The following is a 27,907-nucleotide window of genomic DNA, read 5'->3' as shown; positions in this document are numbered from 1 at the left end:
CTCCCCTATCAGTGGACTTGGAAAGGGGCAGGGAGGAGATGAGGGAGGGAAGGTGGGATTGGGAGGGAGTGAGAGAGGGGGCTACGGCTGGGATACAAAGTAAATAAAAAAATTTTAAAAATTGTGTGCATGTGTTTGTTCACATGCATAAGTGTTTTTGTGTGTGTTCATGTAGTGTGTGTATGACAGCCTCTTGTGTTGGTTCTTCAGCTTCCCCTTGTTTAAGACAATGTCTCTTGTTGCTTTAAATGACTGTGTTCTACAGGCATGCTGGCCATCAAGCTTTTGGGGATTCTGTCTCCCATTTATCCATTATGCTGCCAAGTCTGGCTTTATGAAGGCTGTGGGGATTTGGAATCACTTTACCCACCAAGACATCTCCCCAGTCTGTACATTTTTAATTTTTATTTTCATTATATTTTATCTGTGTGTGTGCACACGTGTGTCAGTGTATCACATTTGGATGTCAGAGGAAGCTTTTGGGAGTTGGCTCTCTCCCTCCCCACTTAGATCCTAGGGATAGAACTGAGGTTGTCAAACCTCTGGCAAGCACTTTTATCCTCTGAGCCACCTACCTGACCCACCAGGACTTTCTTTAAAACAAAATACTTTTATTTTAAAAGTATTATTACTCTCATGGGATTGAATCCAGAGCCTTATGGATACTAGAAACACGGGAGCAGACTTACAGCTCCAACTCTGTATGATTTTTCTTAAATGTAAAAAAAATTAAAAAATAGCCTGCTGTCAATCTTTAAGTAAGATGGATTCCCAGAGTGGTAAGTTGTTTTTTTTTTTTTTAATCATGGTTTCATATACACCAGGTATAATTATGAAATCTTTCCTGTTCCTTCTAGTCTGGAAAGCATGGTGGAAGGAAAAGAGGCTGGAGAAATGTTAGATCAGTAAGCTGCTGTTGCAGAGCAAGGATCCCTAGTCTACAGCGAGGGAGAACTCTGGGTAACGACATATGGGTGGATGGAAGGCTTTTGTGTGAGCTGTTTCCATGTATTCATCTGCAGATAAAGATGAGTGCCAATTTGGAGCCACTGTGATCTGTGGGGACCACACATCCTGCCACAACACACCGGGAGGCTTCTACTGCATTTGCCATGAAGGCTACCGGGCCACAAACAACAACAGGACCTTCATCCCCAATGATGGCACCTTCTGTGCAGGTACCAAATGGGACAGCAGTGATGGCCACGTGGTGATGGCACAACAGAAGATGGGTAGAGGGTGGAATCATGGTGGAGAGCCTTGAACTTGGACGTGAACTGAGCAGTTGCTAATGTTATGTGTTGGCCAGCTTTTTGTCAACTTGACACAAGGTAGAGCCGTTTGGGAAGAGGGAACTCACTTGGAAAAAGGCCTCCGTGAGATTAGCTTATAGGCATTTTCTTAATGATTGAGTCCCAGCACACTGGGTGGTGCCACTTTTGGGCAGGTGGTCCTGGCATTATAAGAAAGCAGGCTGAGCAGGCCGTGAAGAGCAAGCCAGCAAGCAGCAGCACTCATCCATGGCTTCTGCTTCCGTTCCTGCCTCCAGGTTCCTGCCCTCACTTATCCCAGGGTTGGAGTGTGACCTGAGAGTTGGAAGATAAAAATAAACCTTTCCCTTCCCATGTAGCTTATGGCCCTATTCTTTTATCACAGTATAGAAACTCCGACGAAGAGATATTGTTAGGTAGGGTAATGACATTGTGGTCCACAGAATGTTATTATTTTGGGAGATGCATGCTGAATTGTCTGGGGCATTATTAGGACATATTTTGTGTTATGATTTCTGTGGGATATTTTAAATGACAAAATGTGAACACTGACTGAATAATTTGTGATATTGGAGGGTGAACACCTGATAATTTATTGTACTGTTTTTCTAGTTCCATGTGTTTAAACAGCTAAATTTTTTATGTGTGTGTGTTTATGGAGAGAGAAAATGGGCCTGTGTATCACACTATGTGTGTGTGTAGGGAGGGTATATGTGTCAGAGAACAACTTTTGGGACTTCTTTTCCTTTCTCTGTAGGTCCTAGGGATTGAACTCAGGTCACTGGGCTTGGAGGCAGGCACTCTACCTGTTGAGCTACCTTGCAGGCCCATGTTTAAACCTTTAAAAAAAAAAAAAAGAAAAGGAAAGAAAAGAAAAGCAAGCAATGAACAATGAGGCTCGCCTCTCTGGATACAGTGTGCCAGCTACACGTTCCTCTAACTTAAGCACAACACCCACTAACCCCCCGGGTTTCTGTGCCTCACAGGAGGTCGAAGCACTGTCGTGGGGGCTTGCCACTACAGGACCCCGCTGAATGAGGACTGTGACTTTGGGCACTGCAGTACTTTGTTGATGAGGTTCCCGGGAATAACTTGCTTGAACCAGGAGCCCTCCTGATGTTCAGTGACTCTGGGCGGGCACTGTTTCTAGGTATCATATCCTGATAATACAGCTCTCTGGCTTTCTCAGATCCCTGAACAGTCACAAAAAGGAGAGGCCAGAAACCCTTCCTGGTTCTGAGATACCTGGCATGCTTAAAAGCTTTGTGGTGTTTCAAGGTTTTCGGGGAAGAAAGAAAAGTTGAGCCTGTTTAATCTCTCCTCGGCTGGGAACCGCAGCTTCTGACCTCTGCCGTTCTACTTGACCTGTGCAAGATGAAATTCTTGGAAGGACACATTCTTACATTCAGCTTATTCTCAGAAAGAACAAATGTATTCTCTCGGAGAACACATTGTATCCAGTGTCCTATTGCCTTTGCAACAATTTACCAGCTTTGTGGTTTTAAAACTGATGCTGTCCTATTAAATTATAAGGGAGAAGTGCTAATTTTTTCTTTCTTTCTGTTTTTGTTTGCTTATTTGTTTGTTTGACAGGGATCTGTGTGTAGCCCTGACTGCCCTGGAACTCACTCTGTAGATCACATTGTCCTCAAACCCAGAGATCTGCTTGCCTCTGTCTCCTCAGTGCTAGGATCAAGGGTGTATGCCACTATGCCTAATTTTAAAAACCATGTGAGGTGGTAATCTGTTTTTGTTTTGTTTTGATTTTTTTGAGACAGGGTTTCTCTGTGTAGCCCTAGCTGTCCTGGAACTCACTCTGTAGACCAGGCTGGCCTCGAACTCACAGAGATCCGCCTGCCTCTGCCTCCCCAGTTCTGGGATCAAAGCCGAGGCCACCACCTCTCAGCAGGTGGTGATCTATTATCTAGTTCACTCAGCTACATTTCTCATGTTTTTCTTCTCTGTCCAGGCAGTGCCAGTGGGAGGTAACAGGCAGGCAATGGTCCAGGATGGCCCTTAGCAGTGAGGGAGGACCTGGGAGCTAGTTGAGGAGGCATGGTACTGAAATTGCTCTTTAAAAATGGCATCACTATTGTCCTGAGGGATGCATTCAACCTGTTTTTTTTTCCCCCCTTGGAAATATTTTATTGACTTCCTTTTCAACAATTAGTATACTAACAAGTGTTTTGTTTTCAATTACTAAGAATGTATATTGAAATGCCCCATTGCCATAAAAAAGAATATCACACTTCACTGAATAATTGCTTCTCCTCCTGTTTTTCATGGATCAATTATATGCTGTATTTTTTTATTTTTATTTTTATTAATTACAGTTTATTCACTTTCAGGAGTCTACCACAGAGGGCCTCTGAAAGACTCTACCCTGCAGGGTATCAAAGCAGATGCTGAGACTCATAGCCAAACTTTGGGCAGAGTGCAGGGAATCTTATGAAAGAAGGGGGAGATAGAAAAACCTGGAGGGGACAGGAGATCCGCAAGGAGAGCAACAGAACCAAAAAATCTGGGCAAAGGGGTCTTTTCTGAGACTGATACTCCAAACAAGGACTATGCATGGAGATAACCTAGAACCCCTGCACAGATGTAGCCCATGGCAGCTCAGTGTCCAAGAGGGTTCCCAAATAATGGGAACAGGGACTGTCTCTGACATGAACTCAGTGGCCTGCTCTTTGATCACCTCCCCCTGAGGGGGGAGCAGCCTTAACAGGCCACAGAGGAAGGCAATGCAGCCAGTCCTGATGAAACCTTATAGACTAGGGTCAGATGGAGGCGGAGGAGGACCTCCCCATCAGTGGACTGGGGGAGGGGCATGGGTGGAGAAGAGGGAGGGAGGGTGACATTGGGAGGGGAAGAAGGAGGGAGCTACAGGTGCATTCAGCTTTTTGAAGTTAGGAAGAATGGCTAGGTGTGGTTGCTCATGCCTTTAGCCTCAGCACTTGAGAGGCAGAGGCAGGTGGATCTCTGTGAGTTCCGGGGCCAGCCAGCACTTTATAGTAAGTTCCAGGCCAGGCAGAGCTGTACTACCCAGTGAGCCCCCATGAAAAAACAAACAAATAAACAAACAAACAAACAACCACCCAAAAGAAAGGAATGAAGACTGGAGCTGGGGCTGGGGCTCAGTGGTAGACCTCTAACCTATCCCAAGCACTGCACACCAAACAAGCAGAAGTTAGAAAGGTGGAGAGTGGGGGCGGGGTGGGGAAGACCAAAGATCAGGAAGGGAGAGAAGAAAATATTTTCTGCAAGGCTCACAGAGGTTCCAGCCTGTCTGGAACAAAATCCTGCAGAGGCCCTGCTGGATTTATTCTACTTCTTGCAATTATTTAGCGATGTTCTTTTAGAGAGCAAGAGAGGGGAGAGAGAATTCACATTCAACAGTTTGCCTTCTTTTGACGTGTTTACTCTGATGGGTTCAGCATCTTTACAAAGTCAGGACATTCTTGCCAGTGGCCACAACTCCTCGATGAAGCCTGTGTTAATTAGCAGTCATCCCCTTGACTTTTCATCTGAGGTCTCTAGTGGCCCTTTGTAAGGCTCATGGGTGACTTTTCTTGTTGGTTCTGAGAATCCCAATACTTTGAGATCAGTTGCCAGAGAGATGTGTTGCTAGAGTACATGCTAGTTGGGTGGAGTTAGGTTTGGGGGCACCAGTGTTTGTTTGGAGCCTCAGTCCCTGAAGCCTGGTTCTGCGTTCTGAGGAATTGTCTTCCAGGAATCTGTTGTAATTTTCAGAGTTTAAATCAGGCTCAAGAGCTGGTGACAGATGCACCTCTTTGGAGGCCACCAGTAATAGAGGAGGAATGAGCTGTGGTGGTTCTGGTATGGGCTGATTCCAGACAATTCTGAAGAACCAGATGTTCTGATGTCAGAGATGCCCCTTCAGTGATGTGCAAGTCATGGATGAATGAAAAAAAAGAAAAAAGGAAGGAAGGAAGGAAGGAAAGAAGGAAGGAAGGAAGGAAGGAGAAAAGAAGGAAGGAGAAAAGAAAAGGATATAACTGTTTTTTTCTAGGAATGGAGAAGAAGGTTTATTGTAGATGGGGTGAGCATAGCCAGAGCCAGGACATCTGGGAGAGTCTAGAGTGGACATGACCAGACTAAGCTGAGCCATGTGTAGAGATGGGGGGAGGAAGAGAAGAGAGAATGGATCTAGGTACAGCAGCCAGAGCCCCAAAAGTACAAAGGAAGGGGCAACCAAAATGGCTGGATTATATAAAGAAGAGTGGCCCAGCCCCTTGGGCTGGACAGTTAAAAAAAAAAAAAAAAGAGCCTGAGCGTGCCATCATTCAGCATTCCTGGGACTTCTTTCCCAAAGCCCATGTCCTGCACATCTGCCTCACACCGTCATGCCTAGATCTTACCCATTTCCTAGTTCATGTTAGGTCTATTAGCCTCTCCCTCAGGCAGGAGCCTCTTTCTAAGAAAGCCGCTGTTCCCAAGCTTCTTCCCTCCTGACTTTGGTGCCCGAGCCTGCCCTGGCCTCCGGCTCCAATGTGCAGTCCCGCTGAGACTGCTTGTGCTCCGTGGGGTACCACCCATTTGGCTTGCTTCTGCCTTAGAGTTTCCCCGAAGACATTTTCCAAGTGGAAATGTGAAATAGTGGATTCTCTGTGAAAAAAAAAAAAAAAGTATCATATTTCCTCAAAAGTTAAAAATAAATGACTACATGTTCTGTGGTCCAAACAATGAAACTGGCATCTTAAAAAGATGTTTGTATTCCCATGTTCACAGCAGCTCTGCTCACATAGCCAAGGAGCATACAGAAGAAATCCATCTGTTCATCCACGGATGAAGGAGAAAGACAGCACTTCTCAGGGAGTGTTGTTCGGCTTTGAAAAGGGAGGAGGGGCACAGCAGGGCCCATGCTTAGTATGAGCAATGATTCAAGCCTAGCTCTCTCTCTCTCTTCCTCTCCTTTTCCCTCTCCTCCTCCCTCCTTCCCTCCCTGCCTGCCACCCCCCCCAACATCACACACATACACACACACACATTTTACACATGTTGTAGTGTGGATGAACTTTAAGGACATTGAGGGAACATTCCACTGAAGTATAAAGTTGTCACATCTATAGAGACAGGGAATAGAAGGGTGTTTGCCAGGGCATGAGAAGAGAGGAGCATGGGAGTGTTAATGTCTAATGGGCACAGAGCTTCACTTTTACAAAGAGTTTATGCCAGGGACTGTGGCACAACTCTATTAATGTTCCCAAAATGTTGTACTACATGCTTAAAAATGGCTAAGATGATAATTTTACATTATTTTATCATCATTCAAATATTATATATTTACTAAGATGTTCAGCTGCCATGCTCAAGCTCAGTACAAGTTATCAACAAAAACATAGGATACCACTAAACACAAAGTCTTGGTGATGTGTCCTAGTAAGGGGAACAGGGACTGTCTCTGACATGAACTCAGTGACTGGCTCTTTGATCACCTTCCTCTGGGGGGGGCAGCCTTACCAGGCCACAGAGAAGGACATTGCAGCCAGTCCTGATGAGACCTGATAGGCTAGGGTCAGATGGAAGGGGAGGAGGACCTCCCCTATCAGTGGACTTGGGGAGGGACATGGGAGGAGATGACAGGGGTGAAGGGAAGGGGGGATTGGGAGGAGACAAGGGAGGGGCCTGCAGCAGGGATACAAAGTAAATAATCTGTAATTAATAAAAAATAAATAGATTTATAAAAAAGTCTTGGTGATGACATAGAATCTGTCCACCTGAAGAAGGCATTCTGCTAAGCTTAGTATGATAAATCAGCCAAGATTCTAGAATGGACTAGCAGAGGAATAGTTTCTAGGCACTATAAGCAGCAGGTGATTAAAAATCAAAATCATGGGACTAGAGAGATGAGCACTGGTTGCTCAGAGGACCTGGGTTCAGGTCCCAGCATCCACATTTGATGGCTCACAACTGCCTGTACTCTAGCTCCAGGGGGTCCAACATCCCCTTCTGGCCTTCCAGGGCACCTGCACTCATGTGGCACACACACAGAGGCGTGCACACAGGCATATAAATAAAAATAAATCTTAAAAAGTCAACATCACATCACGGTAACCACGGTTGGATGTTGTAGGCACACTGGAATGTAATTAAAGCAATTGATTACATCTTAGATTCCGTAAGGTTGGAACTATTGATGCACAACTGGATGACAGGGGTGAGTGGTTGTGAATATGGACTTCTGGGCAGGCACTTGCCTTTACATCCTGGTGTTTCCATTGCTGTCTGGACCAATTGCTTAACTATTTTGTCTGCTTTAGTCACCTCATAGTGGGCTATTGTGGAAGTTGAATAAGATGAATCTAGCATTTAATAAATAATGAAGAGTGTAGGACAGTGCTTGACATGTGGAAGATGACATGCAGCAATTATTGTTATTAGCAATAATTATGACAATTATGCCTATTAGGTTGCCGAGTGACTGTACAGGCAGCTAACTAATAATGACTGGTGACTCCTACAGAGCTGGTCAGCATCCAGAAAGCCCCATGTCTTTTTCAAACTCCCTCTAGTTACTCAGTGGAAAGTCCTGCGTTTATTCTCACTTGATATTTTTCAAGATGTCTACTAGAGCAGGTGGAGTGGCTGCCTCTACTGTTGTGGTCTGTGGATAGCTTTGTCAGTGGCTTGGGGAAAGTTTCAGATTTTCCTCATGAAGTTGACAGAGATGAGGAAAAGTAGAGTAAGGGCAGATTCCTAACTGGCAAGGAAATCTTACCAAGCTAGAATGAGTCAAAGTGCTTACAACTCCAGGGATAAAATCATCTCAAAATGGCTCCTCAGTTAAGAGCACTGGCTGCTCTTGCAGGGGACCTGGGCTCAATTCCTAGCACCCACACAGTGGCTCAGAATCATCTGTAACTCCAGTCCTAGGAGAGCCAATGCCCTTCCTGGCTTCCTCTGGCCCCAGGCACACTCAGGGTGCACATACATACACGCAGACAAACACACATGTAATAACAGAAAAAAAAATCTTTTTTTTTTTTTAAAGAAATAAGTTGGTCTAGGTGGGTTTTGGCTTATTTTATATTGTTTCTATTTTAAGAATCTTCTCATAACAACTGCTCCTAGTTAGTGATTGTGCTGTCGGTCACTGTTTGACTGGTTTTGGACCTTCTCATTCTTGGTGTCTTTGATTTCCCTCCATTTTGGCAGCACTGGCAGTGACCCAGGCCTCCTGCCTGCTAGGCACACACTCCCAGCCACTCCCCTTGTTGACACTATTTGTTCTGGCCTGATTCACTGCCTAGAGTATTTTCTCAGCTCCTCTTTTTTAAGAAAAGAAATGGCAGTGGCACAGTTCTTAAAAGCATTCACATTCTGAGCTGTCACTCCATTGCTGAGCCAGAGCATGAGGTTTCGTTCCCTTTCTTAGACCTTGAAATGCTACTCGGTTGCTTCCAGACCTTCAAATGCTGCTCGGTTACTGGGAAGCCCTGTGTTCCAGACGGGACGTCAGGCCGGGGCTGAGCGACTCCTCACGTCTCCTGTTCCTTTCCTCGGGAGGTTTCTCATTCTCTAACTTACGGATTTCAGAACAGCTTTCCTGATTTGCTCTCCTTTTCTTTTAACAGCTGCCTTTTACATAACACCCATACACACATATTTGTGTGTTTTTCTGGTGATCCCTCCCAGGTCCTGTATATGTCAGTCAGTCTGTCTGTCTGTCTGTCTCTTCCTTCCCTCCCTTCCGTAGGCTGGATATGAGTCTGTAGCCAAGGCTGACCTGAAGCAGTAAGCAGCCCTGGCAGGCCTTGAAGTGGTGGCAAGCTACCCGTCCCAGCCTCCCGAGGGTAGGGTTATGAACCGCCATACTTAACCCCGTTTGCTCTTTCTCCCTCAAAACTAGCTGCTTCATTAAGTGCCCTAAAATGTACCTGCCCATTTAAACTGTCCAATTCCACTGTGGCATTATAGTCACGGCATTCCGCAATATCACCACTGAGTTTTCACGATCTTCCATCTTCCCACCAAAGCCCTTTGTCTCTCCACCTCCCACTCTTTCCACTGAGCAAGGCAACCGGAAACCCACTTTTGTCTCTGAAGACTGCTTTTGAAGGTGGACGTGGCACTTGGCTCTTTTATTATCCTGGGGTTTGGAAGTAGTTCTGGAACTTGTATCAGAGACTGCCTTCCCTGCCAGCTGTATCTTTGTCTTTCTTCCTGAGGTAGGGACCGGGTTGCGGTAGGTGCCCTGTGCCCTGTGCACGAGAACACTGACAGGGCGCGGAGACCAGGTAAGGGAGCTGCAGAGAGGGCCAACAGGAAGGGTGGGCCTAGCACAACGCTGGAGCCCCACGGCCCAGTGTAAGGTTCATCTTCCAGCCAGGGTGCTGTGTTGACCTCAGAGAATGGCTTTTGTTTGCAGTGTTCGTGCTTATGACCCTAAAACTCTGAATGTGTGAGTGGGGGCTGATTTTTCCTTCCCTTTGAGATGAACTCTTTTTTTTTTTAATAATTTATTTAATTTTATTATATGTGCATTAGTGTGAAGGTGACAAATCCCTTGGAAGCCACATCTCAGATAGTTGTGAGCTGCCATGTGGGTGCTGGGAATTGAACCCGGGTCTAGTTTAGGAGAGCAGACAGTGCTCTTAACCACTGAGCCATCTCTCTAGCCCCTGAGATGAACTTTTGCACAGCCTCTCCTTTATTTTCTTCATTTTCTCTTCAACAGTTGTTGGCTCTTCTTTTGTCTCTTTCTGTGAGTTTCCTTTTTGTCTCATGCCAACTTTTTCACTGTGTTTTGGGAGGATTCCTCAAGTTGGGATTTGTAAACCTGTTTTCAGCATTAGCTTCTCTATTGTCTAATGCCTTTTGAGGTTTTATTTTTGGGCTTCATATTTTGTTTTCAATTTGCAAGGTTTTATTGCTTTCCTAGAAATTCCTCTTTTAAAACTGATACATTATTTTCTTAATTGTATTTATTGTTTGGGGTATCTTGATTATTTATTGCTGCCACCCAGAGATCTCCCTCAAGTTTAGTGGCTTAAGAGAGCAATTTATAGGCTGAGGAAACAGTTTCCTGGGTAAGTGAAGCCTGGAGTTCAGACCCCAGAATCCATGCAAAGCCAGAAGCATTAGCACATGGTAGCTGTAATTCTAGCTTCTTGGGGTGAGACGGGACTTGCAGACAGGTGTGAGCTTGTGAACCAGGGTACACATCAGAGAACAACAGAGAGACCCTGCCTCGGATGAGGTGGAAGGCAAGGACGGGTGTCTGAGGTTGTTCTCGGCCCACGTATGTGCCACGGCACATGCATGCCTACACTCACACACATGAACTTGTACACACATGTTCTCTCTCTCACACACAAAATGAACAGTTTGGTGTTTCCCACAATTTTTGGTTTAATCGTAGGAATCTTTTTATAGCACTATGGACTGACAACCGCGCACACGCTGGCGGAAATGACTGGCCACGGCGGCCTTTTGTGTGTTAGAACCTCCATCCCAACAAGCGGCTTTGTGGCTCTGCTCGCTCAGCTCTCCGCACGGTTTCTCCCTCCACAGGGTAGCTCATGTTCGGGGCTTTTCCTTGAGGCCTCTTCTATGCTCAGTGGTCTAGTTGTTCTTACAGCGTGGCCACGAGTTTTGAGAGTAAGAGAGAGGAAGCTGCGAGGCTTCTTACAGGCCAGGTCAGCAGGCTCTGTATCCCCCAACCAAAGCAAGTCTCGGGACATGTTCTAGGAAATTTTATTCTTAAAAAAAAAAAAAATCTATTTATTATTTATGTGTATGTGTGTGTCTCTTCGTGACTATCTGGCATGTGTGTGCAGACACCTTTGGAGGCATTGAATTCCCTGGAGCTGGCGGTTGTGAGTGGCCCAGTATGGGTGCTGGAAACGCATTAAATTCTCAAGAGTGATAAGGGCTCTAAACACTGAGCCCTGTCTCCAGCCCCGCTTCCCTTCTTTGAATGCCAAAGGTGGAACTACGTTCCAGCCCTGAAAAGAAAGATAGAAGAAAGAAGCCAAGGGGAAGGTGGGTGGGGAGCGGTGGTAAACGCCTGTAATCCCAGCACTCAAGTGGATCACTGTGAGTTTGAGGCCAGCCTGGTCTACAAAGCAAGGACAGCCAAGGCTACACAGAGAAACCCTGTCTTGAAAAACAAAACAAAACAAAAAAAAAAAACAAACCAAAACAAACGAATAACAACGATACATGAAAGAGAGGGAAGGACCAGTGACTCCCAACCCCGCACAGACACACACACTCCTGCCACATAACCCTATCCACCTAGGCTGGAAAGCCGAGCTTATCCATTCCTAGCTTTTTTTCTTTTTAATCTTCAGTAACTTGCTTTATATCCAGGACTTCAGGTTAGACTTTTTTTTTTTTTTGCGCTTCATTTATTATTATTGTTTGTAGCTTTGGAGGACAAATTTAGGGCCTTGTGCCTGCCAGGCCATTGTCTCACTGCTCTATAAACATTTATTTACTTATTTTTGAGGCAGGATCTCACTATGTTAACCCTTGGCTGGCCTGGAACTCACTATGTCCATAGACCAGGTTGGCCTCAAATGCACAGAGATCCATACCTGCCGCTGCCTCCTGGGTGCTGCATGAGGGTGCACCAGACATGTGCCTGGTGCCATGGAGTTGCTGTAAACCACCCTGTGGGTGCTGGAACTCGAACCCAGGTCCTCTAGCAGCACAGCCAGGGCTCTCAACTGCTGAGCCATCTCTCTAGCCTTGTTTTTTTTTTTTTAATTTTTAAGATTACTTTTTAAATGGAGAGAGAGAGGAAGGAGAGGAGAAAGAGAGAGTGCTGGCCATTGAAACAAAGAGCAAAATAAAATGACAGTACAATCACAAGGAAGTGCATGCATTTATTCGGGTTGATGGACAATGTGAAAAGTGATGGCCACAATGTCCTTCCTTCTTTTCTCCGTTTTCCTCCCCTTTTTTTACATCTTGGGATGGGTCTGAAGATATAGATGAGTGCGAAGTTTCTGGCCTGTGCAGGCATGGAGGCCAGTGTGTCAATACCCCTGGGAGCTTCGAATGCTACTGCAAGGAAGGATACTTGGCACAGAACGGGCCTGAGCCCTTCCAGCCACGCACGGACACCACGTCATGCGCAGGTGAGTGTTTGCCCGGGAGTGCAGCTTCCGACGGTGAGAGTCGGTGGGCGTTATTTTCTCGTGTTCTGATGTTTGTAGGTCTGCACTGGAGATATGAGTAGGCACCATTTTCACATGTTTTTATGACATAAAACAAATGACCCAGTCGAGATGTTTCTAAAAAGCTGAACAAGCCTGGCGGTCATGGCACGCACCTCTAGTCTCAACACTCAGGAGGCAGAGGCAGGTGAATCTCTGTGAATCCGAGGCCAGCCTGGTCTACAGAGCAAGTTCCAGGATAGTCAGAGCTAACCAGAGAAACCCTGTCTTGAAAAGCAAACAAGCAAACAAAAAAGCTAAACATCAGGGATTGATAAACTTTAGCAATTAATAAGTATTTTGGTATTAACCGCTGCCTATTAGGTCTCGTAAGAACCCAGCGTCTCCAGAGTGACCTTGGAAATTAAGAAAGTACACGTGATTTAAGGTAGTTTGCAATCAGAGTTTTCCTTTACTGGACAAGGCATCTCCTTCGTGAGTGTGAGTCAGGGTTGATTGCTAAACTCTTTCTGTTTATGTGTGTCTACATGCTGTTGTGTATGGAGAGCCAGGAGAGCAATAAAGGTAGTCAGTGGAAATGTGCTCAGAAACCTCATGGAAATGAGTCAGTGTTCTTAAAGTGGAGCCTGGGGCTGTGAGCACAGGGTATGAGTGAAGCGGGACGGGGATCCTGAAAACTTGCATTCATACAGCAAAGAAGTTGACACTGTTGTGTTTTCAGAAATCGACTGTGGCATCCCTCCTGAAGTCCCTGGGGGTTACATCGTAGGAAATTACAGCTCCACGCCGGGGGGCCAGGTCCACTACAGCTGCAAAGAGGGCTTTCTCAGCAGCTCAGGAGACAGGGTTTCACGCTGCACAGCCCTGGGTGTGTGGGAATCTCCAAAGCTACGTTGCCAAGGTGGGTTTTCAAAAGCCTCAGTTTCCTGCTCATACTGTCCTGAGTCGCTTTTCTTTTTCCCTTTGGGATAGTAAATGCATTCAATAAATCTCTTATGTTGTATTTGTTTCTGGCAGGTTTTCAATTGTTCCTCTAGTATTTTCAGGGTCTGTATCTTAGTGTCTATAAACAATGACCCTATTTTTTGTTCTTCTGCATTTATAAAATTCTATTTTTCTATTACAGGGTCTTGGCTAGTGCTTCCAGAATGAAAACCTAAGCAATGGTGTTAACATTGAATGTTTTTTAAAAATCTTATTTCTGACTTGTATGGGAATAATTTTGAATTTACCTTTATTTATTCATGTGTATATATGTATGTATGCGTGTCTACACGTGTGCGTGTGTATACATTGCACAATGTGTATGTAGACGTCAGAAGACAACCTGGTGAGGTCAGTTTCTCCTTCCTTCATGCGCGGTGCAGCCCCGGTCACCAGGCTTGGCATGTGCCTGTTTATATGCTGGATGTAGCACTATGTGCCAAGTACATTCTAACAAAGTTCCCTGAAATGGACTCCTATAGTCTTTAGACGATCCCTGCGGATAGACACTTGGGGAGAAGGCTGCCGTTTTCCAGGCATCCTGGTTGAGTTGTTTAAGGCCACCCAATCAGGGGCAGAACTGGAGTCAGATGCCCATTTCGGAGACTGGGTTTTCAGTCGCGCTGTTCTTTGCTTCTTGTTTGCTGCTGTGGTTAGCTTTGTACTTTGTCCTTTCTCATCCCCAGCGATTTCCGATTTAACGGTTCTCAGGTTTCCATATAACCTTAGGGAAGTGTGCATCCATGTTCATCTTACTAGCTTTTAAAACTCAGAATCTGGTTATTTTTTAAACAATGTTTTGATTTTGTTTTTTTTCTATATATATCTAATTTATTGTATTTTATGTGCATTGGTGTGAAGGTGTCAGATCACCTGCTACCTGGAACTGCTCATGGACAGTTGTGAGCTGCCATGTGGGTGCTGGGAGTTGAACCCGGGTCCCTTGGAAAAGCAGACAGTGCCCTTAACCACTGAGCCATTTCTCCAGTCTCCCGCTAGTTATTTCTTATCATGTCCTTTAAGCATGTATGAAGGTGACATTGTCTTTTAATCAGTAATGTGAATTTCACTAATACATTTTCTGATAACGATTAGTATTGTTAGGATGAATTATCTGTGAGGCTTTGGCTTCTTATTGTTTTAACCAGGATTGTATTTGCTAAATATTACTTATAATTCTTCACTGATACCCAAGGGGGTGCCATTTTGTTATACTAAGTGTCAATGACATTCTGAATTTAAAAATACCCAAGCACTTTTTTCCTTGCTGTGTAGATTTTTAAAGACTTGGGGATTTCATTTGGAAAACCATCTGGATATGACACTTTTGGGCATATTTTAGCCCTTGAAGTATTTTAAAAACTCTGATTTTTAAGGATCATCTCTATGGGCAGCAATCCTGGGTAATCTTTGTCTTATACACTTTCTAGATTGAAGGGACTTTTGATACACCAAAAAGAGTAATTGTTATAGTTAATATTGGTGGTCAATTGATGGAATCCAGAACCACCAAGGAGACAAGATCGGAGAGAATCTGCCGGGGTTCCTAGGTTAGGGTAGTTGAAGTGAAAGGACTTGCCTTCCCCGTGGGGAGCACCATTCCATAGGCAACGGTGCTGGACCACGTTAAGAAGGAGAGCAGTCACCGAGCACACACATCTGTCCTTCTTTCCTTCCTGCCTGTGGGTACAGTGGGATCCGATGGACCTCTTCTCCTGCTGCTGTGCCTTCTACCAGGATGGATTATATACCTTCAAACTGTGAAACAAAATAAACCCTGTCTTTCCTTAAGGTGTTTTATACAACAGCAAGAAAAATATCTAATACAGAAATGATGAAAAAAGAAAATCTCAATTTTCACTGAATTTATTGCAGAGCTAAGAAATCATGCTATATATGACTAAGTTAGTCTTGATGCTGTTCTGAATTATTGGGTTTTTAAACATGTTTACATATATTATTATCATATTCAGAAATTATAAGGGACCGGGCCTTTATTCCCTTTATTCCCAGCAGTTGGGAGGCAGAGGCAGATGGATCTATGAGTTCAAGACCAGCTAGAGTGGGTTCTAGGACATCCAAGGCTACACAGAGAAACCCTGTCTTGTAAAAAACAAACAAGCAAACAAAAAAAGTTATAAGGATACACTTTAGTTTTCAGATTATCTCTCAATGGGTCAGATAAGATAGAGTACTTAAGATGTACTTCAGCAACAAAGGAAGCAATCAGTTGAGGAAAGAGCTAACCTCCAGAATTAGAGGAGTTATTACAAATGACCCATCTAACAAGGGTTAGTATCTAGACTGTATAAGAAACTTGAAACACTCAGCAGCAGATAGTTTAGTTACGAGCAGGGGATTCGGGGCTGGAGAGACGGCTCAGCGGCCGAGTGTGCGACCTGCAGTCACAGAGGACCGGAATTCAGTTCCCAGCATTCACATCAAGTGGCTCACGATAGCCTACCATGCTGGCTCCGGGATCCCACCTCGTAGGCCCTCTTGGGTGCTTGCTCAAACACACACCCATACACATAATTAAAAATCATCATATAACAGGCAACTTTTAAAGAATGGGAAAATGATCTGAACAAACCTTTCTCAAAAGAGAACAAGCAGCTATCCGAAAAAGTTCAGTACTACAAATAATCAGGGAAATGCAAATAGATTTTCCCAGTCAGACCGTGCATTCCGTTTTCTGGCCATTATCTAAAAGACAGAAAATACCAAATGCAGGGAGGGTGAGGAAGGTGGGGAACTCTTGATGGGAAGGTTAATTACTGCAGCCATTACAGAAAACACTAAGGAGGTTCCTCGCGTTCTAAGAATGGAACTACCGCATGGGCTAACTATCCAGCTACTGGCCATACACCCAAGGAAGCGAAGTCGGTGCAACAAGGCGACACCTGCTCTTGCTTTCTTACTACAGCTATGCTCCCGACAAGGAGTCAGGAAGGACTCAATACTGGTGTCCGTCAGCAAATGACCAAAGAGTGCTGTGCATGCACATAAGCAGCGGACTGCTACGCAGTCATAAAAAGAAGCAAATCTTGTCATTTGTACCAACATGAAAAGAACTGGAGGAGGTTGTTAAGTGAATTGAGCCAGGCACAGAAAGGAACACTGCACGATCTCATGTATAGGTTGAATCTGAAAAGTTGATCTCAGGCCAGTGAGATGGCTCAGCAGGTAAAGGTGCCTACCACTGAGCCAGACAACACGAGTTTGACCCCCAAGACCCACGTGGTGGAAGGAGAAAACCCACTCCTGCAAGTAGTCCTCTCAATTCCATGTGTCATGACACACACACACACACACACACACACACACACACACACACACCCCAAACAAACTAACAAATACAATAAAAGCGTTGGCATTAAAAGATTAAGATTAATCTAGGCATGGTGGTGCATGCCTTTAACCCAGCACAGGAAAGAGGATCTCTGTGAGTTGGAGGCCAGCCTGATCTACATAGTGAAGTCGGGACAGCCAGAGCTGTGTAGAAAGACCCTGTCTCAAAACAAACAGGCAAACAAAGCTTAAGATTAAAACCACTTAGAGTTCATCTCCTGGAAGTAGGAAACAGAACAGTGGTCGTTAGAGACTAGGAAGCATCCTAGAAGTTCCCCGGGTACCTTTTGCCCTGTTTTTGATGCATTGTCTCTCACTTTTGTTTTCTTGCTACAAAACTACTTATTTTTGCTTCTTTTAAAAATATAATACTTTAATTTATTCCTTGAGAATTTCATGCAGTGCATTAATTACATTCACTTTCCCACTCCTTTTCTTAACTCCTCCAAGATCCATCCCTTCCCTCCCCACCCCTTTCCAGTTTCATGTCCTCCTTTTAAAAAATAAGCTGCTGAGTCCAGTTTGTGCTGCGCATGCACAGGGTGTGGGTTTGTCCCTGGAGGGAGGTCAGCATGCCAGGGGCCATACCCCTGAAGAAACCTGACTCTTCCTCTCTGAGAAGCCAGCCGTCCACAGCAGCTCAGAGGAGGAGCTCCACGAACCTCTTCCTACTCAGGGCCAGCACGTCGATGGCTTCATCTAAGGGTCTTGCACAGCTGCTGTTCCTTACGGAGTTCAGTGGCCTTGTCACGTCCAGAAGACACCATTTTGCTCCAGTTTTCTTTCTTCCTGCCTCCCTTTCTGTTATGGTTCCTGAGCTTGAGATAGGGAGTATGTGGAGGGTGTGGTGATTCCCTTGTTGCATTTGTGGCCCAGAGCTCCATTGACAGTCTCTCATGTTTACCCGGAACTTGTGGGTTCTTCCAAGCTGACTGACCAGCCAGCCCTCACAAGAAGGTGTGCACCATCATGCCGTGTGTGTGTGTGTGTGTGTGTGTGTGTGTGTGTGTGTGTGTGGTAACATTCCTTTGGAGCCTTTTTTTTTTTCATTTTTAAAATTCCGAGTCTCTCCTTGGGACATGGGGCTTGTGGGGAGCCCCAGGTATCCCCCATCTCTGTCTTCCCAGCACAGGGGTCACAGGAGTACAGTACCATGTGCTGGGAGCAAACCCAGGCCCTGTGTGACAGCAAGTGCCTGCTGACTGAGCTCTGTTCCATAGTTTACAACAGTTCTTCAAATACTCTAAAAATGTGCTTGTGTGTGTGGGGGGGATATAACTTTTTAAATAATTAGAAAAAAAAAGGACTTCAAAGGTTCCATTATAAGGAATGAGTAGATGTTTAAGGATGTGGATGCCACCTACTCTAAGTGACCGTGACACACTGTGTGTATATGTATCAAGTTAGCAGTCCAGCAGTCCGTATTCCATTAGCAAATATGGTCATGAGTCAAGTAAAAAGAAAACTACAGCAAATTGCATGTATAACCCCAGAGTGTGTCGAGAAGACTCTGTGATGCAGTCTGTCTGGGCTGAGAACAGAGGGCGGCGTTATTTAAAGAATCCTCACCCCTCTACTGTGTCACTACAAGGCCCCAGCTTCTCACTGCCTCTCCTCCTCTTGAAGCAGGGGCCCTTCTTATTTACCCTTCAGCCTTTTCTGGGCTCCCAAATCTGGGCCACGTGCCAGCCCACACTATTTTTAGCCATGTTCTAAAGCTGCAGGAATTGGGAATCCCACAAGACACACTCTGGAACTGGGAAGTTGGCTGCTATGGAGCTGGGTGCTTGTGGAGGAGATGGCGGTGTGACAGGAAGTAGTTTTGGAGATTGGTGATGCGATTCTCTCATCAGAGAAGGAATAGTTGATGGACAGTGTTTGTCTTCTGATTACTGTATCCGCTGGAGTGGGACCGGAAATGTGAGATCTCCATTCCTCTGGATTGAAATGGTAACAGGACGTGAAGTCTGAAAGCTTTCAATGGTAAATGCTCCTGTGGTCCCCCCTCCAACTTAGGGGACAGTGTGTTGAATTGCCTGGCACACATTTCCATTAACTCAATGGAAAAGAGAGAATTGCCTGCTTGAACTTTCCGTAAGTCTGTTATTTTTAATTCTTCAGAGAAGATGTAAGCTGTCAGGGGAAATTACATTTTAAAAATTTCAGCAAGTGGTGAACAGAGGGGAAGAAATTAACTGAATGTCCTAGTTAAGATTTCTATTGCTGTGATGAAACCATGACCAAAGCGACTTGGGGAAGAAAGGGTTTATTTGGCTTATGTTAATTATCAAAGGAAGTCAGGGCAGGAACTGAGAGGCAGGAGCTGATGCAGAGGCCATGGAGGAGTGTTGCTTACTGGCTTGGTGTTCATGGCTTGCTCAGTCTGCTTTCTATAAACCCCAGGTGCCCCCACCCACAATAGGCTTGGCCTTCCCCCCATCAGTCACTAATCAAGAAAATGCCCTGGAGGCTTGCCACCAGCCTGATCCTATGGAAGCATTTTCTCAATCGAAATTTCCTTCTTCTGGATGACCATAGCTGTGTCAAGTTGACATAAAACTAGCCAACACACTCAGTCATGGTTAACAACCATCTAGAGTCTAGGGCTACCAGTGTCTGTGCCAGATACTGGGACTGAGAACGTCTTGAGACCCAAGAAAAGTCTGCTAGCGCCTGTCCCGTTAGGGGCGGATACGGGTCTGGTGTGGGAGAGAATGCGCAGAGCGCTGGGAGGTCAGGGGAAACAGGATGGCCATGTGGGGGATTTGAACAGCGTGTCGAATGCAGAGCCTGTGCTCCCATAGAGCCCGTGAGCATGGTTGATGGTGACAGATCAGCGTTGGGGGCTGGGAAGCGTCTGTCCTCCAGATCTTCTCCCCTCCCTTATGGGGCCTAATCATCTATCCTTTTAGGATGGGACTCCTCACATTAGTGTGTCTAATACTGAGGATGGGGTCCTGTGGTATAGTGCTTGCCTCGTGTGTGTGAGGTGCTGGGTTCAAACCCTAATCTGGGATGGAAAAAGTGGATTTGGGATAATCTCTTTCTTTCCTTCTTTTCTTCCTTCCTTTTCTTTTTTCCTTTTCTTCCAAATGCAGAAAAGCTGAAGTGTGTGGAGCACTGTAATCCTGACCGGTGGAGGCTGAGGTCAGCCTGGGCTGCACAGGGAGACCCTGACTCCAAACAAAAGACCCAGGTCTATGTTTGCTCTGCCCTCTCCAGGCCTTCTCCACTTTGCAGCAAAATGAAACCAGCTTCTAAAGTAGAAACTGCATAATTCTCTTCTCTACTTAAGACTATTGAAACATCTAAATGACCACTGAATTTAGAACAAAATCCACCTCCTAACTGTGGCCTCCAAATAGGTGTGCATTCTGATCACTCTCTCCTCATCCTCTCCCATCTCCCTTCCATTCCTGTCAAAAAGTTCCCTGCCTGGAGCCCAGTTTTATCTTGGCACGGTTCATAGAAGTTTGAAAAAGTTCTTGCATGAATCAGAACACGAATCAGTGTGTTTGCATAACAGGTACCAGGTCAGCGTCGCTGTGTGGTGCTTTTGAGTACTGAGCATTGATGGCTGTGTGGGAAGAATTCTCTTTGGGTGTGTGAGATTTCAAATCCTGCTGTTGCCCAGTCTGTCCTTGAACTCTTGGGCTCAAGGAATCCTGGACAGCCTCCTAGGTAGCTAGAACTACCAGCTTGCCTCACTGCTCTTGGACCTGGAAAGGATTCTGACTTGGAATAGAAGAGTGTTCTAGTTGCCGGATGGTAGCCAGCAGGACCACGGGGCGGTGGCATGCACATCTGGGGTTTGGGGGCTGTCCTTCGCTGATGGGAAGTTCAGCTCATTTGGAATATGTTTTCTGGTTTCTTACTCTGTACTAATTTAAGAAAACCATTTAAATAAGCTATATTGCTTTCTTTCTTTAAAAAACATTTAAGAAACCATTTTGCTAAGTGGATACTGCTAAAATGCAACTGTATTTTGGATTCACCTGGCGGTGCCAACTGAACTGTGACTTTGCTCAAGAGACTGCTAAGAGTATGAAACCAGGGCTTTGGAGACTGAGAGTGACTTTTGGGCTAGCCACCTGCTGGAAGCTCTCTAAACTAATTTCCTTGTATAGAAGGGATAAAATGTGTCTTGTTCCATGCTTTTCTCCCCTTTTAACACCCCGTGAAGCTTTGATGAGAGAAGGGAATGCTAGTCCTGGGCCTGCCTGCTTCACCAACCTGAGGGTCGTGCTCCAGCTGTGTGTGTGTGTGTGTGTGTGTGTGTGTGTGTGTGATGCCTTGGTATATGTGTGTTAGCATGGTTATGTTTTGGAGGCTCAGGGTTGGTGTTATAGCTGGTTTCTATAGCTGGTTTCAAGATCCGTTTTTCTGCCTTAGCCTTCTAATTGCTGGGCATATAGGCATGTGCCACCACAGCTGTCTTTATTTTTAACCAAGACTGGAAATCTTTCAAGTGGCCATATATATGATTTCTTTTCTTTCTTTTCCCTTTTTCTTTTCTTTTCTTTTTTTTTCCAGGTCTCTCTATATAGCCCTGGCTGTCCTAGCACTCACTATGTAGATCAGGCTGGCCCTGAACTTACAGAGAGTGATCTTGTTCACCCCCCTGAGTGCTGGGATTAAAGGCATGCACCACCATGCCTGGCTAGATGTAAAATTCTTCACTCTTCACTTTACCTTAATTATTTGTTGCCAATCAGAGAGTCTGTTTACAACTGGAACATTACAATGAAGGCTCTCGTGTTGTCCTCTGAGAAGAGAAACACCCCACGGCAGCTCAAAAGCCTTAAAACCGATTATCACCTCTGCAGAGAGACGGTCCTGACAAGCATGCCCATACTGTGTTACCCAGTCTGTCACCTCCCCCGCAGCCTCTGAGGTGTCTCAGTTCTAGCTGTTTCCAAACTAGACACTAGTTATTGACAGTAAGTGCTATTGTGTGAAATGGAAATTTTTCTTCCAAATGAGCTCTATGAACATGAGCTGAAGAAAATACATTGTTTTGTCAGGGCCAAAGCTGATAGAAGACTTGAGATTACAAAATATGTCAAAAAGTAATTTTTCTCTTCCTTCTGCCTTATGGGTAATCGGCCTTTTGGGTACTAATGAGCTGATTAGCTTGGTTAAAGCAGCTAATAAGCTGCTGTGCACAGAGAGGTTCCTAGAATAATTCTTTCGTTTTCCTCTACCAGTTACAACATTTTCTAATCCAACTCACCCCATACTGAGACATTATATCCTAAGCCCCAACCTAAGGATAGACACAATGTAGTGCCGAAACAGCACGGCAGGGAGGGTCTGACTACACATAGCTGAATTCAGAACGTGCTGCTGTCTGTCACAGGCTTTAGCTCCTTTGACCATATTACTTACATGTGACCATAACAACAAGGTCAATGCCCTTAACAGGGTTTGTAGCTCACACAACTGCAGAATGATAGGCACGGCCCACAAAGTATAGGAATTGTGTTCTGTTATCTGACTCAAAATGCAAGGGCGGTGTGGACGCTGGGGTCGGGCCTGCCTAGACCATGTGGGCCCTGCTGAGCCCTGCAGTCACTGCTCTCCAGGCGCCTTGTAAACTTGATTTGATCCTAAGCATGATAGAGCCATTTCTGTTTATTGCTGGATAAAAGGGAAAACCAACCTTAATATGATTTTTTTCAGTTTGCACACTTGTTTTTGCCCTTTTGCAGAGTTTTGGCCTTCTGAGAAGAACTTTGTGGGGGAGGGGAGGGAGTTAGTTGTAGCAATATGCGGAATAGCTCTATGATCCATTCTTCTGGGGTTGGCAAGACACTGGCCACAATTTATAGGCGCTTTTGGTCACTTTCTTTGTTTTCTTAGCTTATGATTTATTGATCATTAAGCAGTCTTAGAGGAAGCTTTACATTACTCTGCTGTTTCCATCATCAACCCCCATTATTGTGTCAGTGTTCATAACGAACGGCCGCCAATGTGGGTGACATTGTGGTGCAGTTGGTTTTGATTAGATGCTGTAAATCGCCTATACCTTTCATCAGACGGGTTCCCTTCTGGACTATTCTCATGGGGAGAAAGAAGATTGCACCTCAAGATGAGACACAAATTTCCACTACAAATTTTGCCTTTGGAACTTCCACCTCACATTCCCCAACTGGGGAGACCTGTTTTGAAGTTGAGTATTCAAATAAAATTGTAGAGAGTGGGAGACTAAGGGAAGATGCCCAGCCGCGCTCATAATTAGTTGACTGTATTCCAGGCGCAGGTTCAGGCCTTGTTACTTAATAATGTAATTAGCCAGAGAAACATGTGCTTTCGTGAGCAGCCCCATGCATATGCCATGCAAACTTGTGTTCTTAGCCCTCCTCTCCTTTGCATATGGACTGTTTTAATGCTTATTTCCCTGTGATAGTAGGAGCTTCAGAGGGTTTTAATATAGAATTTTATCTTTATTACCTTTGTTGAATTGGCCGTTAATAGGGATGCCCCCAAGCTTGTTGAAGACATCTGTGGCAGGAGGCCATGCCACAGACAAGACCCGGGCCAGAACCACATATCACACGTCAGCACTAAGGTTTCAGGGGTTACAGTACTGCGTGACTTTTCTTGGGGTTATATGAGCAAACACCTCTTTACCCCAGTTAAAGCACCCGTGACAGATCAAAGAAATGGTTCCGTCTACGTCTAGTTTGGCAAACCAGTGAGAATTTTGTGGGGAGGGCAGGGAGCAGAGTTGGGAGTGTTACATACAGGAGCACAGGTGACTTAGAGGCAGCTCCATCACAGAGAACCTCACCCCCGAATAGGAAGGGCACGGGGTGTTTGAGTATGATCGAAGGTCACTTGCCTCGGGCCCCAACAGTTTGGTAACAACACATAAGTAGCTACTTTATTTGTAGCCATCATGAAAACCAACTTCCGCTTAACTCGCAGACCAATCTACCGAAAAGTCTGCCCTTAACTGCAGGGTCCCTGTCTATGCGAGCCTGGGCAGGGCCTCACGAGTCTGGTCATTTTTCAACCTTCCTGAGTCTTGTCAGCCTCCCTCCTCCTTCTAGGAGGTGGTTTTCAGGTGAGAGGAAATCTCAACCAGCACACAGCTCAGGTGGAGAAGTCTCCATGGCTGGGAGGTCTGTTCCCTGAACTCTTTTGCTCTGAGAAATTTCTCAGAGACAAGGCTGGCCTAGGAGGCTAGTGAGGAGGTCTGGATGCACCTTCCTGCGGCCTCATGTCAGGTGTTAGCTGTCCTGTCAGTCTGTCCTATCCAGGACCTGGAGTGAACAACTTCATTTTCAGGTGTCTGGACGGAACTCATGAAGTGTAGTGCAACTGTGGCCTCTGTCTGTGACTGACTAGCAGCGGGACTTTCAAGTGTATTTTACGCTCTAACTCCATATTCTTATCAGCAAACACCATGCTGAAAGAAACCATCCACCCCGCATGGTTTCTGTGAGGGTAAATGTGATGGCTACAAATAAAGTAGCTACTTATGTGTTGTTACCAAACTGTTGGGGCCCGAGGCAAGTGACCTTCGATCATACTCAAACACCCCGTGCCCTTCCTTCTCAAAAAATCTCCCCTTCTCTTCCTCCGCCATCATCTCTTCTCAGACAGCCGCCCTTCTATCTTCACATCCTTTAAAAGCTGTAGGTTGTACGTCCGAGGGGAAACATGAGGTACTTTCTGAGAATGGTTTACACCACTTCACGTGATCTCCAGTTCCAGGCGTCCCCGGAGCCTTCATGATTTGATTGTTCTTTCAGGCTGGATAGTTCTCCATTGAATGTGCAAATCTGTCTTTCTGTGTGTGTTTCCATCACTTATGCTTATTTTATGCTTGACTATTACAGGGAGCTCATCGATAAATATAAACAAGGATGCATCTCTGTAGTACTTTGACTTAGAGTTCTTATAATACATGTACCCAGGAACGGTCTAGCTGGACCATGTGGTGCTCTGTTTTAGCTTTTGGGGGACCTCTGTACTTATCTCCATGACTGCATTACGTTACACTCCCACCAACTATGCATACTGATCCCTCCCGCCCCCCCCCGCCCCCCCCCGCATCCGAGTCCGCATTCACTGTCTTGGGCTTATTTTGTTTGACCGAAATATTTTCTAGTCCTGTACAGGGATGGATCATCCCTCAGGTCCTAAAGAAGAGAGTTAAGATTATCCCTGATCTTCTTTTGGAAGTTCTGTGTGCTACCACATTATCTTACTTAATGCTTAACTTTTACCACAGTCTGATTTTTCTCATATATATATATATATTTTGTCCATTGACCCACTAGGTTCTGTGATAGCAGCAGCTTTGTCCATCATGTCCAGTGCTGTAACAACCAGCATGAACTAGTTACTTAGTAAACAGGCACACCATTGAACAAATCAGCACAGACTGGAAGAGTGGAGGGAACTTTCGTCACTCACAGCTCTGTCAGTCCTGGAGTGTTAGTATTTGAGAAAATCCTCCTAGGTCTAGGGAGAAAGTGCTTCTGGAATAGTAAGGACGGGCAGAGAGGAAAAAACTGGGAAATGTCAGATGGAGCAGCTCTTGTGTGAACATCTGTGACTTTGGATGCCTGTTATGCTCTTGAGACATCTCCACCTTTATGAAGAGAAAACGGTCTGTAGTGTGCAGTGGTGCGGTGAGTAGTAGTCAGTGTTTGAGCCCATAGTCACGTGGTGACTATCAGTCAGAGTCCATTGCTCTGAGCTCTAGCCAGGACAGCCTGGTCCACACATCAAGACACTTTAAATACACACACACACACACACACACACACACCAAACAAACCAACCCACGAGGAAAATCAAAACAGCAAATACAAAAACAAAAACCTCACCCCAAATTCTTGCTGAGGATATACAGCAAAATCAGCTGAGTCTTATAAAAATGTGTGCATCCAGGACCCCTGCTAAGTACAGCTGAACCAGGAGAGTTCTGTCTGGGTAGAGACAGGGTGCCCTTCTTCATGCTAGCTAACATTCCTCAATGCTGTCACAAAGCACCTGGCACAAACAACGTCAGAGATGAGTGGTTCCTCCTGGGTCGTGCTTTGGGAGGTAGAGTCCATCCCAGTGAGGAAGGCTTGGGAGGCTGAAGAGGCTGGTCCCCAGGAGGAGGAGCTTGTGTGGGCGGTTGCTGTATCTGCAAAGGTGAGGAATCAGGGCTGGAATCAGGACCAGTCTGCAATCCTCAGGGTCTAGGCCCATGTCACTCAGGAGCGCTCTGCATTCCAGTTTCTACAGCTTTCCAAAACTGTACCACCAGCCAGGGACCAAGCCTTTAAACATATGAGCCCAAGGGAGTCATATCACACTGAAATGATATTCTACTTCTGGCCTCAGTGCGCCCATGATGACCATCATACAGTTAAAAACACATTTAGCCCAACTCCAAGAGTCCCTATAGTTTTAACGGTTTCAACACTGTCAAGAGTCTCTGAAGTCTTTTCTGAGCTATAGGCATACTCTTGGCTGTGAAGTCAAAACATGCATACGTATTTCCAGTGTACTGTGGCTGAGGGTAAATCTTCCCATCCCAAAGGGGGAAACTGGGTGATAGCAAGGAAGGCCAGAGCAAAGCAAGACTGAAACACAGCAGGGAAAGTGCCGTGTCCAGCTTTCAGGGCCTGTGGTAACATCATCTGGGCACGTGCGTTCTTTCCCCTGGGCAAGCTCTACTTGGTTACTTGCACACAGCCACCTTTCTGATGTGTCTACCATAGCCATCACAGTTCCATGCTCAGCCCACTCAGGAGCCCCAGGCAGGGAATCTAACCCTGCCAAACGTTGTCTGTCCTTTCTGCCTTTTTTCCTGAAATCTTGATGTAAGCCTCTATGAGCCGAGAACATTTGCATTCTACATGCCTGCAGAACTATCACCAAATTCCACTATCACTGGAGATGAATCCTGGCCTTTGTTTATAATTGTACTGGTCTCCTAGCGTCTGCCTGCCTGACCCCAGGAAAAACATCTCCTAGGCAGTCCTGTTTGAGCAAGGGCAGGGAATCCTGTGGTGGCTGCTCTCGCGCACTCCCTCCCTCACCACAGGCACTCTCCTTACAAAAGCACGCTTTAAAATTAGCTTGCAGTTCTACATCCCAGAGCCTTCACCCGGAAAGGTACCACGTCTTTTGTGCCTTTACCCAGAGTTTGAGGCTTCATTTTAATGGTGTTCTTCTGACAACTACTGTTTTGTCCACACCCGCATGTCTCCCTTTCTCTGCCAAGAGCACACTTGAAAACACTTCTTTCTGTTCTGCTTTTAAATCTCTAGTAACAAGCTATAGGAACGATCCCTGAAAGTATAGTCTTTGCTCTTCAATCTCAAATATTGTATGTATAAATAATATAATATTTTTCTATAGTATTATATTTATAGTCTAACTATAAATCTAGCTAGAATAAATGAAAGGCAGCATCGGCACCGTTGATGTTATGACATCTTAAAAAGCTTTCTCTAGCAAACAAATTAATATAATACTTTCAAATTCAGCCTCACTCAAACTTTTGGGGTCCGGGTAGAACTAGGCCCTTCAACAGATTGTGACACAAATAGCCCCTAGCTCCACAGGAGCCCTGCCCTCTGAAGCTTGATGGTCTGGGCCTTAGCTCTCTGCATTTCTCTTGGTGTTCTGGTCTTCCCAGCTGCCGCCAGAATGACCCATTAAGCTCTATCCTAAGACTTCTCTAATCCAGAGCTTCAAATTCTTCAACATTTGTCCAAAATGCTAGTTCAGAAGGCCTATGAACCACACAGTCAACTTTATTACAGCTGCAACATCACTTCCTGGCACTGATTTCTGTGTTACTTTTCTGGTTGCTACCACAAAACCAACTAATAGAATAAGTTATGGAAAGAATGATTTATTTTAGATCCTGTTTCAAGGGAAATAGTCCTTTACGGTGTCAAAGGCGTGGTAGCTACTTTTGTCCACAAGAGCCACGAGCTGGTGGCATACCTTCTATATTGGAGGGTTGGAGAGCTGAAGGGATTCGAAGCAGGGCCAGAAGCTAGGCCTTTGCCAGGTAGCATGTGTCTCCCGCCTTGGACTTACCACACCCCAGAGTTCTGCAAGCTCCCAAGACAGTGCCACTGGCTGAGAGAAAAAGGCTTCAGACATGGGGCTTACATGTTTGCCATTGCACAT

General features: G+C 45.4%; 1 protein-coding gene across 3 annotated transcripts in view; it reads left to right on the top strand.

The window, feature by feature from the left end:
• Susd1 (sushi domain containing 1) overlaps positions 1-27,907 on the top strand; it is a 121,635-nt gene that overhangs the window by 12,843 nt on the left and 80,885 nt on the right. For all 3 annotated transcript variants that reach the window (XR_009591006.1, XM_060381138.1, XM_060381139.1), the window contains exons 3-5: positions 1,023-1,178; positions 12,227-12,379; positions 13,140-13,319. Coding sequence is in view for 2 of the 3 variants with exons in the window: in XM_060381138.1 (XP_060237121.1) it covers positions 1,023-1,178; positions 12,227-12,379; positions 13,140-13,319 (489 nt within the window). In the remaining variant the exon portion in view is untranslated. The remainder of the gene's footprint in view (positions 1-1,022; positions 1,179-12,226; positions 12,380-13,139; positions 13,320-27,907) is intronic.

This window comes from Meriones unguiculatus, chromosome 3 (genome assembly GCF_030254825.1).
Source record: "Meriones unguiculatus strain TT.TT164.6M chromosome 3, Bangor_MerUng_6.1, whole genome shotgun sequence".
In the NCBI taxonomy this organism is placed as follows: Eukaryota; Metazoa; Chordata; class Mammalia; order Rodentia; family Muridae; genus Meriones; species Meriones unguiculatus.
This window is presented reverse-complemented; position numbering and strand designations above follow the sequence as displayed.